General features: G+C 49.5%; 1 protein-coding gene across 1 annotated transcript in view; it reads right to left on the bottom strand.

Moving 5' to 3' along the window:
• The window catches only part of LOC103179015 (dystonin), a 323,265-nt gene that overhangs the window by 141,586 nt on the left and 165,661 nt on the right, over positions 1-16,018 (bottom strand). The window contains exons 31-34 of the mRNA XM_042333693.1: positions 15,679-15,762; positions 15,136-15,243; positions 14,916-15,014; positions 567-719 (exon numbers count right to left, since the gene is read on the bottom strand). Of these exons, the coding sequence (XP_042189627.1) occupies positions 567-719; positions 14,916-15,014; positions 15,136-15,243; positions 15,679-15,762 (444 nt within the window). The remainder of the gene's footprint in view (positions 1-566; positions 720-14,915; positions 15,015-15,135; positions 15,244-15,678; positions 15,763-16,018) is intronic.

Here is a 16,018-nt window from a genome sequence, read left to right as displayed (position 1 = left end):
GCAGCTTCAGAAGAATCATTTTTTCGAAGAAAGAAAAAACAGAAAATGGTAAGAGAGGAAAGTTCTGAGAGGCTACACATAACAGGAATGTTCACACTGGAGAGCAGAAAGCTGAAGGGAGATCGTAATGAAATAATAATAATTGTTGCATTTGATATAGTGCCTTATTACTTTGTTGAGACGTCTTAACTCGCGGCACTTGAATTAGACGATTAATTCAAGACTGTAATTTGTTTCAAGCTCTCCGAGACTGCCCCACGTAAAGGGTGCAATATAAATACAAGTTGTTGTTGTTTCAGGCTCACAGGATGTGGCCTGAATGCTTAGAAAATGGCCAGGGAAACTGCTGCTGTCACTTATCTTAAAAAGTAAAAAATTACACATCTTATTCCTAATAATAACTATTAAGTATATAGTAATAACGGTAATATCCTCAAAATTCTTGGGACCTTTCACAATCAGTACTGCAAGGACATTAAGCAAGCCTGTCCTGTCATGTGCCAGTCATTGCATGAATCAGTCGCGGGTTAAGTGTGAACGTTGGTATCAGTAAGACTTTACAATACCCGTTTCTCAGCCAGCGACCTCTCCGCTTCACAGGGTTCATCTGTCTGTGCTTCTAGACGTTTCTTTGCTAAGCTCTTGCTCTTGTCAGACATCCACTTCAACAATTCACCAACTTTCTCTACGTGCTCTTGCTTTTCCTCTTCCATCGATTTCTAGTGATGGGGAAAAAAAAGTGGGGAGGGGGTGTGAAAAAATATACTACTTTGGGGTTTAAAGCAGAGAGAGAGAAGACACATAATAACAATAATAACAATAATAATAATATAGCAGAGAGAAGCCACCCACCCCCAATATCTCTGGTTGACACTGCTCATAGTGCACGTACTGTACTGTGCCCATTTTCGACCTGCCCTCAGAAGCCCTTGAGGAATCCCTTGCCAAAGCCACCAATAAACTCCTCCCTCCCTGTGACCAGATCTCTCTCTGCCTTCTTGTCCTCCTCGACCTCTCCACTGCTTTTGACATTGTGGACCACACCATCCTCCTCGATCACCTCTCCTCCCTCATCCACCTGCGTGGGACTGTACTTTCCCGATTCCAGTCCTATTGACCCACCACCTCCATCTCGTCTCCTCCAGCAGTTTCTCTTCCCACCCCGCGGGGACCTCAGCATTCTATCCTCAGCCTCATCCTTTTCTTCACACATTTCCTCTTGGTAACATATCCATAGCCGTGGGGTCAACTACCACATTCACCCACAAAACCCACGGTCACTTCGCAATATATCCAGTGAAGTGCTTTGAGATCTCTTCCCGACATGTAAAACACTATAATAATAATAATAATCCTTGCATTTGATATAGCGCTTTTCACGTCAGGAGGACGTCCCAAAGCACTTCACAGAACACACTGTAAAGTGAATTGACTGTATATTTGTGGGCGAACGCGGCAGCCAATTGCGCACAGCAATGTCCCACAAACAGTCGTAGATTGAAAATGACCAAATGACTATGTCAAATACAAGGATTAATATCATGGATGCGAATGACACCCAAAATGACTTTTCCACTTGTAATCTTGTTATTCTGCCTGTCTGTCTGCCTGTGAGACATCAAGGCCTGGGTGAGCCTCAACTTTCTGCAACTTAATGTCTTTCTGACATAAAGGGCGCTATACAAGTGTAATTTGTTGTTGTTAATATAGAAAATACGAAAGCCATCCTCCTTGGCTCCCGCCAACATCTCCTCACTGCTAGCTCCAACCTAATCCACCCCTGGAACTCCATGCCTCAATCCCTTCGCCTTGTCCCCTCTTTGCTCCTATTCAGATCATACAGGGCAACTTTTAAGGAATTGACTGAACTCAAACCGACACTTTTTATCCCACATCCAGAAACATTAAAGACAGATTTTTACAGATGAAGTAACGCTTTGTGGATTTGTTTTAAATTTTAGAATGTTTAAAATAATATGAAAGCAGGAATCTGATATGTAATAATCATACAAAGTATTTAGCAAATAATGTTTCTGTAATGTTTCCGTAAAATGTTCCTAAAATTCCGTAAAAACTGCCGAAACAGTGATCACTTGGCAAAAAATCATGATTACTCTTTTTTTATTATTATTGTTATGGAGGGGCAATTTACTGGTGGAGTATTTTAAAATTACTGCTGGGGAATTCCTAGGGGATGTTGGGGATTTTCCCAAGCACTTTATGTGTTTAAAAAAAATGCTCGGCCTGAAAACCCCCTCGTTCCTCTTTGACTGTGCTGATGGTCACTCTCCTTTCTCCGCGGCTCGGGATCAAACATCACCATTGTTCAGCGCACCTCCCCGTATGAAGGGCTCAAAATCATTGCAAGTTGTTTTTCTCCACCTCTGCCGCTACCAAAAATCAAACGCTGCCAGAATCCTTATCCATGCTTTTGTCTCCTCCCACCCATGATTTTTCAAACGCACTCCTTGCTGGTCTCCCCAATTCCACTATCCACAAAGTTCAGCTAATATAGAAGTCCGTATCCTCACCCACACCAATCGGCCATTAACCCTATTGCCACATACCAATTGCTCCCACTCTCCAAACAAATCAACCTCACGTCTTTACCTGTACATATAAATCCCTCCACACCCCAGCATGTCTTTGATCTTCTCGTATCCCATGCCCTTCCTCTGTTCAGCTATCCCGGGCCTGTTGTGTGCCCCCTGCCCCCCACCCCGCGACACCACCATCAGTCAGCCTCATACCCTCTGTATCTCTAAAGCCCACCTTAAAACCTACCTCTCTGACCATGCCTATGGACACCTCCACATCCCCTCTTCTCCCCTGCTTGGCACTGAACCCACAATTGTGAAGCGCCCCGAGATGTCACGGTATGTGAAGATCGCTGCATGAATACAAATGATTGTTGTTGGTTGTGTTCCCCATCATACCTGCGCAGGGTTTTCTGGGTACTGCACCCCCACATCATGTCTGTACTGGGGTCTCCCCGTCTCAAAGTGTCTGTGCCATGATCCGCTCCACCTTCCCCCATCGCCGCAACAAAGCCCGGCTCCATAACTGCCTCTCCCCTCAGGCCGCCGAGACCCTCATCCAAGCAGTCATTGCATCTAAGCCAATTCTTTACTTGTCGGCCTTCTCAACCCTTCCCAACACAAGCTGCAGATCATTCAGAACTCTGCAGCTCCTGTCCTCTCCTGCACTAAGCTCCATGACCCCATCACTCCCACCCTCGCCCAGATCCACTGGCTCCCCATCCCCAGAGGATAAAATCCTCGTCCTCACTTGCAAAGCCTCCCACGGCCTTGCTCTTTCCTACCTGTGTTACATGCTAATGCCATATCAACCTATCCGCTCCCTCCCATCAACAGGCTCCAGCCTGCTCCACGTCCCCCGCCTGGCCTGCCCCACCATCAGCAGTTGGGCCTTCAGCCTCTTTGCCCCCACCCTTTGGAACTCCATCCCACATTCCCTTCACCTTGCTCCATCCCACATTCCCTTCACTTCGCTCCATCCCACATTCCCTTCACCTCCCTCCATCCCATGCTTCCTTCAAGGCAAGTCTCAAGACCCTTCTCTTCAACCGTGCCTTCGGTCAACCTCCTGCCCCTACTCTCCCTGCCCTCCACCCCGCCTGATCCCAACTCCCTGCTCGGGTCCAAATCCCTGACGTTCCCCCAGTGCCTCGAGTCGTCCTCCCGACATGTAAGGTGTTATACTAATGTAATTTCTTGTTCTGGTGCCAGAAGTGTTATTCGTTTACCCTCCTCTTCATCCTGTGTCAGTGGTCGCTCGCTCTCTCCTCCCTCACTCTTACCCCTGAATCAAACCTGTGCTTTAATAATAATAATTTGATATAGCGCTTTTCACATCTTCTAGGCGTCTCAAAGCGCTTCACAGAATAGACTGTAAAGTGAATTGATTGTATATTTGTGGGCGAAATGCGGCAGTCAATTTTTTATTTTATAATTATAAATTTTTTATTTTATAAGCTTCGGGGGTTTCCCCCATCATGTGTGGGTTGGGGGAAGTGGATCTCCCATATCGTGTGTTTTATTTGTGGCGGAATTCTCCCCATTCGTGTGGGTTAGGATGGGGAATCATCCCTAATGTGGGTGGGGGGGGGGGGGGGGAGTCCCTTCTACCATGTGTGCGGGGGAAGGGTTTTCTCCCTCTGATGTCTGTGTTGGGAAGGGCTCCCCTCTCCCCTCTTGTGCACCTCATATATAATGATAATAAACCTTCAGCAGAGAGAGACGATTCATTGGGATGGCGGAGGCTAGCCGTCAATCGAGTCTGTTGTCCATGTTATTAGATCATAACAGAACTTCAACAATAACAACTTGTATCCATATCGCACCCCTCACGCAGGGCAGTGTCCCACAGCGTTTGCCAGTGGTGGGGCACAATGCCAGAGGCACGCTCAAAGAGAAAGGTCTTCAAATGCCACCTAAAGATGGGGAAGGAGGGGACAAGTCGGAGTGATTGAGGAAGAGCGTTCCAAAGTTTCGGGGCATAGTGGCTGAAAGCATGGGCACCGATCGTGGAACGGGGGCACAAGGGACATGCAGGAGGCCGGAGAGTATGCCATTATTCCCTGGTGATGTTCTCTCCAATCCATAAATGCAATCTGCTGTTGCTGTAGTCAAAAATTTTGAGTTAAGAAAACCTGCAAGCGAAGCTTTTCCTGAGGGCAGATTTGATGATAAAGAAACGCAAGAACAGAACCATCCCTCAGGCTTCTGTTTTGGCAGCAAAGTAAAACCCACACCAGTGTTGAAGGGAGCAGGTGTATTCTAATAAGCGCCGACATCAACAAGAATCATTTTGTACAATACAAAGTTACGAAGGAAATAGAACTGAAGGAACTTCGGTTATCGACCTATTTCAGTGGACACTTGTGGTATGCAACTACAATTTGCATTTATGTAGTGTCCTTAATGTAAAATAACATAACATCTTGAAGCATTATACAGTACAAAGATGGGGATCAGACACAAACAAGGGAGAGTCAACGATGGCCATAGGAGTAGCTGAAGAGGTAGGTTTTAAGCAACAAAAAACATATTTTGTAAAAGATTTCTCTCCCCTCCCTCCCCATATCACCCAATGTGAGTCTATACCTTGCAGTGTGTGTGTGTGTGTGTGTGTGAGGTTGAGGGGGGAGGAAGAAAGACAGGTTTGTAACATTGCAACAAATAACAAGAAAATTATATTATTATTGCTATCTGAGCAAATCAATAAACCGGTTCATCATTCCCGGCCCACACAGGAGAGGCTCTACAAGACGCAATGTTCCTGTGCAGCAACAGATAAAGACAATGAGGTGAAATCTGGAATTCTCTCTCTCCCCCAAAAGCCCGAAGACGCTGAATCAATCCAAATTGTCAAGACTGAGGCGGATAGATATCTGTTAGGTCAGGGTGTCAATGGATATGGAGCAAAGTGGGGTAAATGGAGTTGAGGTACGGATCAGTCACGATCTAATAGAATGTTGGATCAGGCTTGAGGGACTGAATGACTGACTCCTGTTCCTAAATAATAGGCAGAGCGCACTGGCACTAGGAACGGTCAGCGACTTCCAGTAGCCGGAAACCTGTGTGACAGTCAAATAGGGCCCTGGCCAAAGCTTCTTTGTACGAGATCTTCCGCCGCATCTTGGGGCAGACGAGGTTCTTGCCGTGAGCCTTTTCGTCCCCAAGTCTCCGGGCAGTTTGGTTCGTCGATGATGCCCCTCTTCAGGGCGTCCTCGAGGGAAATTCTGCAGGGCGAGCGGGGGTCGATCAGCCCGCCTGTGAGGTGCTGCACCTCTAACCAGCGTAAGCCCAGCTCACTGTTAAGCAGCTTCCCCGCCACGGCCTCCACGGTCGACAGAGCCACGTCTGTCCCGGGCTGGGAGAAGCCGACATAAGCTTGGTAAGACTTCTTGATGCTCCCGGCCATCTCCCGGTCGATCAGGTCTTTCTGCAGGGCCTGGGGGATGTCAAACCGCTCACCAGTAGTGGGGTCCACAATGCCCCCAGTGCAAGCCTGGGCCTCCAGGAGCCGAGTGGCCGTCAGCCTGTCCACCAGGTTCTGCCGCATGGCCTTGAGCACCGACAGCCTGCCGCAGCCCCCGGGGAGCCAGAGCCCCGCGATGGGGCTGTTGGGGTTCTCCTTCACCGCGCCAACCCGGCTCATTAGCAGGTCGGCCAGCTCCGTTGCCGTAGTGCGGCCTTCTCTGTGTTCAGCCAGCTCGGCCCGGCTCAGCAACCCCCCGAACAGGGCCTGCTCCAGGCTGAACTGCCGTCCAGAAGTCGGGTCGTCAAGGAAACGTGAAGAGGGGTCCTGGTCGCCGCCCGTCTCCCTCCACCGTGACCAGTGCTCGGACAGCTCCAGGTAAGTAGGCCGGTCGATGTAGTGCTTCATGTAGGCCTCATAGGCCGATAGCTCGGAGCCCGCGCCGGTGTCCACAACGGAGATGGGGGCGGCCCTGGCGGGGGAGGGCGAGGAGACCCTACGGGCACCGACAGGCAAGAGGAGGAGGCGAGGCTTCTCGGCCAGGTCCAGCACACACAGTCTGAGCAGATCGGCGTAGTGCGCTGGGCGGCCGGTGTTGGGATCGTGGTAGGCCCTGGCGTTGCTGAGCGGCTGCTGAAGGCCTCTTAGGAGGGCGGGGCTCACCAGGCCCTGATGACAGGCCATCTGCACAGGGAGACGCACGCTTCGCCGGGGATCCACGACCCCCCCGGTCGCAACCTGAGCCTCCAGGAGCCGCCGCCCGGTTTCCCTGTCCAGAAGCCGGTTCTCCACGGCCTGGGAGAGCGAGCAGAGGTCACCGCTGTGTGGGTACCCAGTGATTCCCCGCTCCGCTCGGAGCAGCCTCTCGGCATCCTGGGGGGCCACAAGCCCCTTCCCCAGCGCCTCCTGAACAGAGTAGGCAGCCCCAGTCCCCACGTCAACGATGCAGCCCGTGGCCGCTTGAGCTTCCAGGAACTCCAGAGCCACCGAAGGCCCGATTAACCCTTCCCCCACTGCCTCGGAGAAGGACACCTTACACCTCCTGGATTCCAGGTACAGCCCAGCGATTGAAGTCACCTTGTTGAGATACTTGCACAGGGACTGCTGGATTTCCGACACGCCTTTCAACCCCCTCCCCAACTGCTCGGCCACATCACCCTCCAACAGTCCCGCGGCCACCAGCTCCTCCGCACTCACCCGGCGACGGAGCCCGTCCAACATGAACGCACCTAAAGGGTGGGAAGTGTCCCGTATCTCCAAGGGATTACTCGTGTGAATCCCGCCATCGATCTGCGCTCCCGATGGCGGGTCACTCTGCCCGGGACTCCCCTTAACCAGTCGACCCTTATTTCCAGGCTTTGATTCCGGTTCCTTCTTGCTCCGCGAGAGTTCCCCCGTGCGCACACAGTTCAGGTCACGCCTGGCGCCCTGCAAGCTCTCACTCCGCGCCTCAAAGTTCACCACCTCCTCCTTCTCCTCAGACACTAAGTGTTTGCCCATCTCTCTTAACCTCTCGTTAGCAAAGAAACCGCTGGCTTTGTCCAGGTCATCCCGCGATTTGCTTTGCTCCGGATGTGTCATCTACAAAAAGGAATCGTTGGTAAAAACAAGGACCAGAACTATTTCTGAAGTGAGAGCGAGTGAGAGATCCCAGAATCCCAGAAATAGTGAAGGAAAGAAACACAGAAGCAAAGGACGCACTACCAAGCATATCAGAGACAAACTATGGAACATTTTATTTACAATCTGCTGGGCAAGAGCGGAGAGGGTTGAGGGTGGGGCTGTGGAAGTTCAAAAGATTTCGATAGACCTTTATATAATAAACAAATGACATATATCACCTAAAAATAATATTAAAAACATCCTTGTGTTAGATGGCACCTTTCACATCAGGAGGATTCTCAAAGCGCTTCACAAAATTCACTGTAAAGCGCAATAAGGTTTTTTTTTGCAAGCGAACACAGAAGCTAAGAGGCACAAAGCAAATAGCCAAGAAGTGAATGATCAATTTTATCTTGAGGGATTGTTGGCCAGGACACAGTGAGTAATGCCAAGGGATCATTTGCATCAATCTGAACAGGCAGGCCAGGACCTCAGTTTATTCATATCTAAAAGACAGCACCTCCTTCCATGCATCGTACCCCAAGCATTGTTTTGGAGTGACAGCCTGGACTGTGAGCTCAAAGACATGACATGGGGCTTGAACCCACAATTGTCTGACTCGGGAAGCGAGAGTGCTACCAACTGAGCCAGGCTGACAAGATAAATGAGTCTCAGTACCAGCCAGAAATTTGGCAACGTACCCAATCACTGTCGAGCCAAGTTACGGCTGCTGGCATCAACGAACCAACTTTCCATCCTTCCAAGACAGAAATCCAAAACAATCCCTACTGAGACATACAAGCCCTATAAGGTTACTAATACTGATGAAGCACTCTCTCTCCAGCATCGCTACTGGTTCAAGTCAATCCAGTCTACTCTTGAGCAAATGCCCTAACTAATAAAAAAAACTAATTTTCTTCAATTAATGTCTCTTTAATATTAATTTTATATATTTTTTTACCTTGCCAGAGAGTGATACCAATGACACGCTATGCTATTTTAGCTGGTTAAACTCCAGCAGTTATCCTGATGCACACTCTGGGGTCCCCAAGCCTTGGCTCTTGCCAACCTGCGCTTAATACTGTCTGGAATTAGTTAAGCAGGATGCATCCCTCCGGGGAGAGAGTGCGCATTCCATTCCAAAAATCTATCTCTGGGATTTCCATGTGTAGGTGGGATGTATGGAAATCTCAGTTTGGTTTGGATACTCTTAAGCACGGTGATGGGTTTCTGCATGTGTCAGACATCCAACTGACCCCCAAAATATGGCTCTTTTATATTGGAGCGTCGGCCAGGCAGATCAGCTGATCCCTGAGCATCACTCTGTGGAGCGGCTGCGCTTTTTTGCATCCGGAAACCTTGGATTTTCCCAGTTTTCCATTCACGCGTTTCCATTCAGAGCTGCTGTGCGCAATCGGCTGCCACGTTTCGCCCACAAAATATACAGTCAATTCACTTTACAGTATATTTTGTGAAGCGCTTTGAGGCGTTTCGAAGACGTGATAAGGCTCCTTATCAATTGCAAGGCTTATTATTCTATTATAACTCTGCTCCGGAGAACAGGAGTGTCTAGAGACCACATGAGCTTGCTACTGGACTTGATTTCTTTCCACCTCCCACCACCCGCCCCAATCTGTTCAACTTCTGTTCCCTAGGTAGCAGCGATTGGGGGATTGAGTGGTTGAAATGGTCTCGAAGGTCGAGTTTACGCTTAGAAGGTCAGACTCACTGTCTTGGGAAACCATATTTGGTTCATATAAGCTGTTGTTTCCCCTCCCCTCACCTCCCCACATCAGCCATCAAAATCCCAGCAAGGGCCAAATGTGTCCAAGCTGCCTGGAAGGATGATTTGAGTGAAGAAAGGGTCTTCATCCAAATCAATCTAATGAGCATCCTGTCTCTTGTCACTGTAGAAAGTAGCAACGCAGCCAAGCTTCAGGTAATGATCGCACAGATCTGCACTGCGGAATTAAGCAAGGCCACAGAAAGCGACTTTTAACACATTAAACCACGTATGAGCTGCTCCAGAGAGGGAGACAAAGAGAGAGAAAGAGTGGGAGAGTGCAGCCATCCACCAACATACTCAGCAGATCAGAGAATTTAATCTCCCAGCAATTCTAAACCAAATATACCTCTGCCGACACGGGCATTGGGTTTCCTAACGCCTCAGATTGGTGCTCTGTCAGTTCGGTCACTGCTGTACAACTCTTGGCTCTTGGTGAACCATGTGAAATCGATCCAGAACTCATTTTTGACGAATCCGCCGGTCTCTCTGAAGTGTTGTCCATCGGGGCAGGTTGCGGAGGCTGCTGGCCTCTCTGCAAGGCCGGGGCCTGGCTCCAGGCCCTCTCTTGCCCTCTTTCTCCAGGCAGGTTATTGCCCTGTTTCACAGCCCCTTCCCTCTTGCGTTGCTCTGACCCTCCCACTTGCCTCCTCAGCTCCTGGGCCACACAGCGAGGGTTTGCCACCTCGCTCTCCGGCTGTTTCATCGTCCGCTCAGTGTCCACCTTCCAGCCTGGCTCTTCCCAAGTTTTGTGAAGCTTGGATCTCGGCTTCACCATGGGGGCGGCTTGCGTGGGCTCGGGAACTGCCGTGTTCACCGGGGGGCTGCCGAGAGTGGGCTGGGATCCCAGCTCCGGCCCATGGCTCCGCTCAAAGACCTTCGGTTTCAGCTCCTCTGACGCCCGCCTGATCTTCACCGTTTCCACCACCATGTGCTCATTATTTTTCTCCATCGCCTGGAGAAGGTCGGATTCTGACTCTGGAGTGAAGACACCATTTTCTTCCCAGCTGTAAGAACCAGTGAGCTCCTCCGTCGTTTCCCAGCTCTTGGCTGGCTCATGCGCTCTCTCCCACGACACGCGGCATCTCTGGGCTAGCTCCTCCTTGGCCCTCCTCAGCTCGGCCCTCAGGCTTTCAGCCTCCGCCCCGAGGCGCTGGGCTTCCCTCTCAGATGTGGCCTTGTCCCGGCGGATCGACTTTACCTCGTCCTTCAGGTCCCGAGCCTGGGCTTCGGCGGCGAGACTGGCCAGTGAGAGGCCTTCGTGTCGCCGGCCGAGCTCCTCCAGCGCCCGCTCGCTCTTCCTCAGACGCTCTTCCAGCTCCGCGGCCCGGAGCCCATTCTCCCGCTCGCTGCTGTAGGCCCGCTCCAGCTCGCCCTGAGCCACCCCCAGCTTCTCCTTCACCCCGTCCAGCTGGACCCTGAGCGCGGAGACCGTCTGCTCCGACAGCGCCTTGTCTTGCTTCAGGAAGTCCAGCTCAAACTGCAGGTTCCTCAGATCCTTCCGGGCCTTGTCTCTGGCCCACTTGGCTTCGGCCACTGCCTGCCTCAGAGCCTCGGCCTCTGTGGCCTGTTCCTCCTCCCAGAGGGGGTCGGTCTGCAGGTGGTTGTGTTCCTTCCGAACGACAAGTGTGGATGCTATGTGACGAACAACATTCAGCGTGTCAGGGCCCTCCTTCAACTTTGTCTCAGTTTCAGTCACCTTACGCAGCCGCAGGTCCTTCTCCAGCTCACGCTTCTGCTCTTCCAGTTCCTGTAGCTCTACTCCCCTCCGTTCCAGCTCCTCCCGTAGCCTCCTTCTCGCTGACACTCCCTCTTCGGCCTCCCTGCGCAGGGCTTCCAGCTCTCGCTCGGAGGTGACCTCCCCGGCCTCGGCCCTCAGCAGCGCCTGCTGCAGACGCTCCAACTCCCACCCGCTCCTGGCCTTCTCCTCCACCGCCCTCTCCAGCTCCGCCCGGCACCGGCTGGTCTCGCGCTCGGCCTCCACCCTGCGGGAACTCATCTCCTCCACAGCCTGTCGTTGCCTCCTGCCCTCAGCCTCCGCAGCGCCCGACACTCGTGTCAACTCCCGGCCCAGTGACTCCTTTTCATCCTTCAGCATCTCCAACGCCAACTCCAGGGCATTGACTCTCTTCATCAGAGTCCTATTTTCATCACCTAATGCCTCCACCAGCTGCCTCTGGTGCTGTTCTTTTTGCTGCTGTTCTTGTTGTCCGTGACCCCCTAACTTGGCCGAATCTTCCAGCGACCTTTTCTTCTACAAAATGAAACCAATCGCTTTGGTGAGACAACAAAACACTCAAGAGTCGGGGTTGGAGGTAGAGGTGGGGAGGGGAGAAATGTTGCCGCAAGAAAGAGATAAGTCATCGTGTTCCCCAGAAACAAGCACTGCCGATAGTCAAAGGCACCTGTTAAGGCTTTAACCTATTAAGAGTTTGTTAAGAGTTAACATTGCAGGGGAAGAACCTTCACCAGACACCCAAAGCCTGAGCAGCCCATTGGAAGCCATGATAGAGCATCTCACGCTCTCTCTGGCAAATACCAGTGACTGCCAAGCACAAAAGCTATTGTTTACGGAGCAGGATTCTCTAGAAACATGAGAGCTTACAGTGCGGGTGTCCTGTGGATCCACGCTATACTTGGCCTCCTGCACTGAACAAAATGGCCACCGCCTGCGTCCTCGAGATTATTGCTTCCTGCTCGCTACAGACATCAAGCGTGGTTGATGTCACGTCCTGTGCTCTGTGCGCTAACTACACAAAGTGTGGCTGATGCCACTTCCCGCACCCTGCGCACAAACATCACTGCTGATATCACTTCAGTTTTCTCATCCAGCCCAGGTGCGGGCGCCTGACAATGATCACAAACCCCTCCTGGAAAGTTTACCTGTCCTAACATGAACAACAATAATAATTCACATTTGCACAGCAAATGAGGAAGACACCTCAAAGCGCTTCACGCAGCAGACTGGCAAACCCGAGCAAAGGGGATTAAACTCTGAACAACCGTTATCACTTCACATTGGCATTTTAACTCTGGTTCCTTAGCAACATGCTAACTACACAACCTGCAAACTCAGGGGAGACAAGCCAACAGTGCTCGTCTGAACAGCCACCAGGAAGTGCAGAAATGTATGTTTTTATAAGAACCATAGATGCACTTCCTCACCGTCATGCACCAGAGGAATCAAGCAACCAGAAGGCCTACAAAATAAGAAACCACATAACAACAACAATTTGCATTCATACAGCACCCTTCCCATAGGAAAACATCTGGGAGCGCTTTATATAATAATAATAATATAATAATCCTTGCATTTGATATAGCGCTTTTCACGTCGGGAGGACGTCCCAAAGCGCTTCACAGAACGCACTGTAAAGTGAATTGACTGTATATTTGTGGGCGAACGCGCCAGCCAATTGCGCACAGCAATGTCCCACAAACAGTCGTAGATTGAAAATGACCAATTTATTATTGTTTTTGGTTTTGGAGGGATTATTATTAGGCTCTGTGTGGAGTAAGGAAACTTGCCCAAGGTTTCGCTCTCTGCCTGGGATTGAACTCAGGTCTCTCACTTGCAAAGCGAGTGCTCTAACCACTGAGCTACAGGACTCCACAAATATAGTGGCAGGGTCATACACCAAGCAAGGGAGGAGGCGGAGATGAGCACAGGCACGGTGGGAGAGATAGGTTTTCAGGTGGGATTTAAAAATAGAAACATTTCAAAGTTCCATAGGTTTGTGTGGTTATATTTAAGACCGGGCAAGAATACCCATTGTTAGTCCCAGAGATGCATAGGAACAAAGTAGACTATAGAGGGAGAAAGACATTATCAAAAGCCAGCAACATGTCTGTGCTTGTGCTTCCTCACTCTTGCATTAACCAGCTTCATTCATTCACACAGGGAGGCGTCTCCGAGCACTTAAAAGTGGTAGAACGACATGCAGAAAGTGTGGCTGATGTCACGTCCACCGGCGCAAAGGCACGGTCGAAGAGGAAAGTCTTCGTGGTGTGATCTGAAGGCAAACAAGGAGGGGGCAAGATGGAGGGACTGAGGCAGAGAGTTCTAGAATCTCAGGGCATAGTGAACGCACGGCCGCCGATGGAGTGGGGGGACGCGGGAAACGGAGGGAACAAGGTCACAGGTCAAGGACAGAGCCTGGTGATCACAGGGAGTGAATGGAAGAGTGGGTGTAAGCAAGGTGTTAACTTAAATGTTGCATTGCACAGAATCAACTACAGTGCAACCACGGACTGTATAATGTATAATTATAAAATATACCTCAAAATAAAAATCTATAGATATATATAGCATCCTGCCACCCAAGGCTACAGACCTTGATATTGTATCTAAATGCAATGAGAACATACAATCCCCCAATTTCGCATTACAGCTTAATTGCAGGACAGCGAGGAGGTTGCATGGTAAAGACAACTTGACCCAAATCCATGCAAAGACACAATAAACAGCTGCTTTGTGCTGACTGGTGTCTAATCTAGTCACGTTATTTCACCAGCTGGAGGGTGACCATCTCTATGTTAAGTGCAGATAGGGAGGTTTGGCATCAACATGCACTTTCATGCACCACAATGGAAAAGGAAGGAAGCAAAGTGTAATGACCACCACCCACAGCAGACGGCAGCACTGCACCAACAAAATCCCAACTACGCATCGAGTACATTAATGCAGACTTCAAAATCTCCTCGAAAAACAAGAGAGCCTTAAGCAATCTGGTACTTTGTTTTAAGAAGGCACATTTTCCCCTGTAGGTTTGCCCATCTCCATACTTTTTTCCCTTTTCCGATCTCCCAACGCAACCCATCTCCTGTGGACAAAAGAGCAACACAGATAACTGGTTCCCAAGCCTCTCCCAGTGCTAGTTCGAAGTTGACTAGACAGATGTGTTCGGTAGTGTAACCGGAGAAGAGGGCTCCCTCCGCTTCAGCCCTGGAGAGAAATGGCCTGTGTTCATTCGACAGCTCCCTCTGGAGGTATAGCCAAGACTAACAGAGATTGCAATAATGATCATTATTATTATTATAATCATATATATTATCAATCTTTGCATTTGATTCACCACTTGTCAAGTCGGGAGGACGTCTCGTAGCGCTTCACAAGATTTACTGTAAAGTGTAATGACTGTGGCTTTTGTAAGTGAACACAGCAGCCCATTTGCACACGGCAACGTCCCACAAACTGCCATGAAGATGACTTATATCCTACAGTTTCACTCACTTGTGTCAGACAATACCTGTGAAGTACTTGTACAAAGAGTGTTACAGTATAGAGACAGTCCAGCCCCTCAGATCTGTGCTGGTGTTATTCCTCCATGACTCACCTGGTCTAATCCCACTTTCCTATTCGCTCTCCAACCCCTCTTTATGGACTCTTTTGAAAGCGTTTATGAGCTCTGCTTCAGTCCCTGAAATGATTTCAATGCTGGCATCCAGCAACTTGTGGGAGCTTGCAGGATTCTCCGACAATCAAACTTTGTGCATCAAGATGAGTCGTTCCCCAAACCAATCTTACCTCCTCCTCTTCGGATCTCTTCAAAGCGTCGCTGGCAAACTTGACATATTGCGTCATGAGAGTCACCAGGGCAGTGTAGCGGGTGCGAAGATCCATAAACTAAACAGGAACACAAATAAAACAGCACTGAAGTCAAATGCAAAGTTCAACACTTAAAGCACGCTCGTAAATGACAATTGACAAGACACACACACACACAAGGTTACTGGACCATCATTACCTCTTGGATTATCACATCGGAGGAACTCTGCATTCTACGTCGCTTGACCGGGGATTTCTGCTGTGAGTCAACCATGGCTTTGTACGTCATCAGGTGAAGCTCATATTCCTTCAATATGGGGTGGGGGGCAGAACAGGGAGAGAAACAAAAATCACACCTTTATTTTGCTTTGTGGGTGCACCAGTTGCTTTAAATCAATAAACGTTTCCATTGTTCCTTCCAAACAACAGCAATATAGAGGGTAGGGCAAGGGGGAGCTTTTGTTTTATTACATGAGGTTCAAGGCTCCATCTAGTCTTAGCCTGAAAGACCTGTTCTGTTTGTAAATGTAAGATAATTCTTAATTTAGAAACGGGTACTTTTCAAGAACTGCGGAAAACCGGGATCCAAATTAAGAGTGGACTCAAGAATATAACTCAATTCTGCGCAATCTCACAATTTTAAGACTCACTCTCATCGGCGGAACCTTGCCAAAGAAAAGTCACAACTTCACACATTTGTGGCTCGGAGTGAGATTTTAAAAAAACTCAATAAACCTCTCACCTTTACGGTAGATGAATATTGCTCGGAATATTTCTGACACGTGTCCATTTTCTGCTGTTTCATCTCGACCTCGGAAGCCAGCGTCTGCAATAGAATGCAAGGATCTGGTTTACAATCTCAGTCAACAAAGCGTGTTAAATGGAATATCGACACGTCTTGAATTCCCGATCCTTTTTCTCCATCGCCCCGTGGTAGCCTTTCAGAGCATTGACACAAAGGTCTTGCTGGAAAAAAATAACATTTCTATGGAGTACTGCTGCAGAGGATAACACCTGCGGAAAAAAAANTCTGCATCCGATTTGTAGCTGGGTGGTTCCAGAATAATAATAATAATAATAAG

This window comes from Callorhinchus milii, unplaced genomic scaffold (genome assembly GCF_018977255.1).
Source record: "Callorhinchus milii isolate IMCB2004 unplaced genomic scaffold, IMCB_Cmil_1.0 Scaffold3, whole genome shotgun sequence".
In the NCBI taxonomy this organism is placed as follows: Eukaryota; Metazoa; Chordata; class Chondrichthyes; order Chimaeriformes; family Callorhinchidae; genus Callorhinchus; species Callorhinchus milii.
Note: the sequence above shows the minus strand (reverse complement) of the source record. Positions and strands in the feature narration are given on the sequence as shown.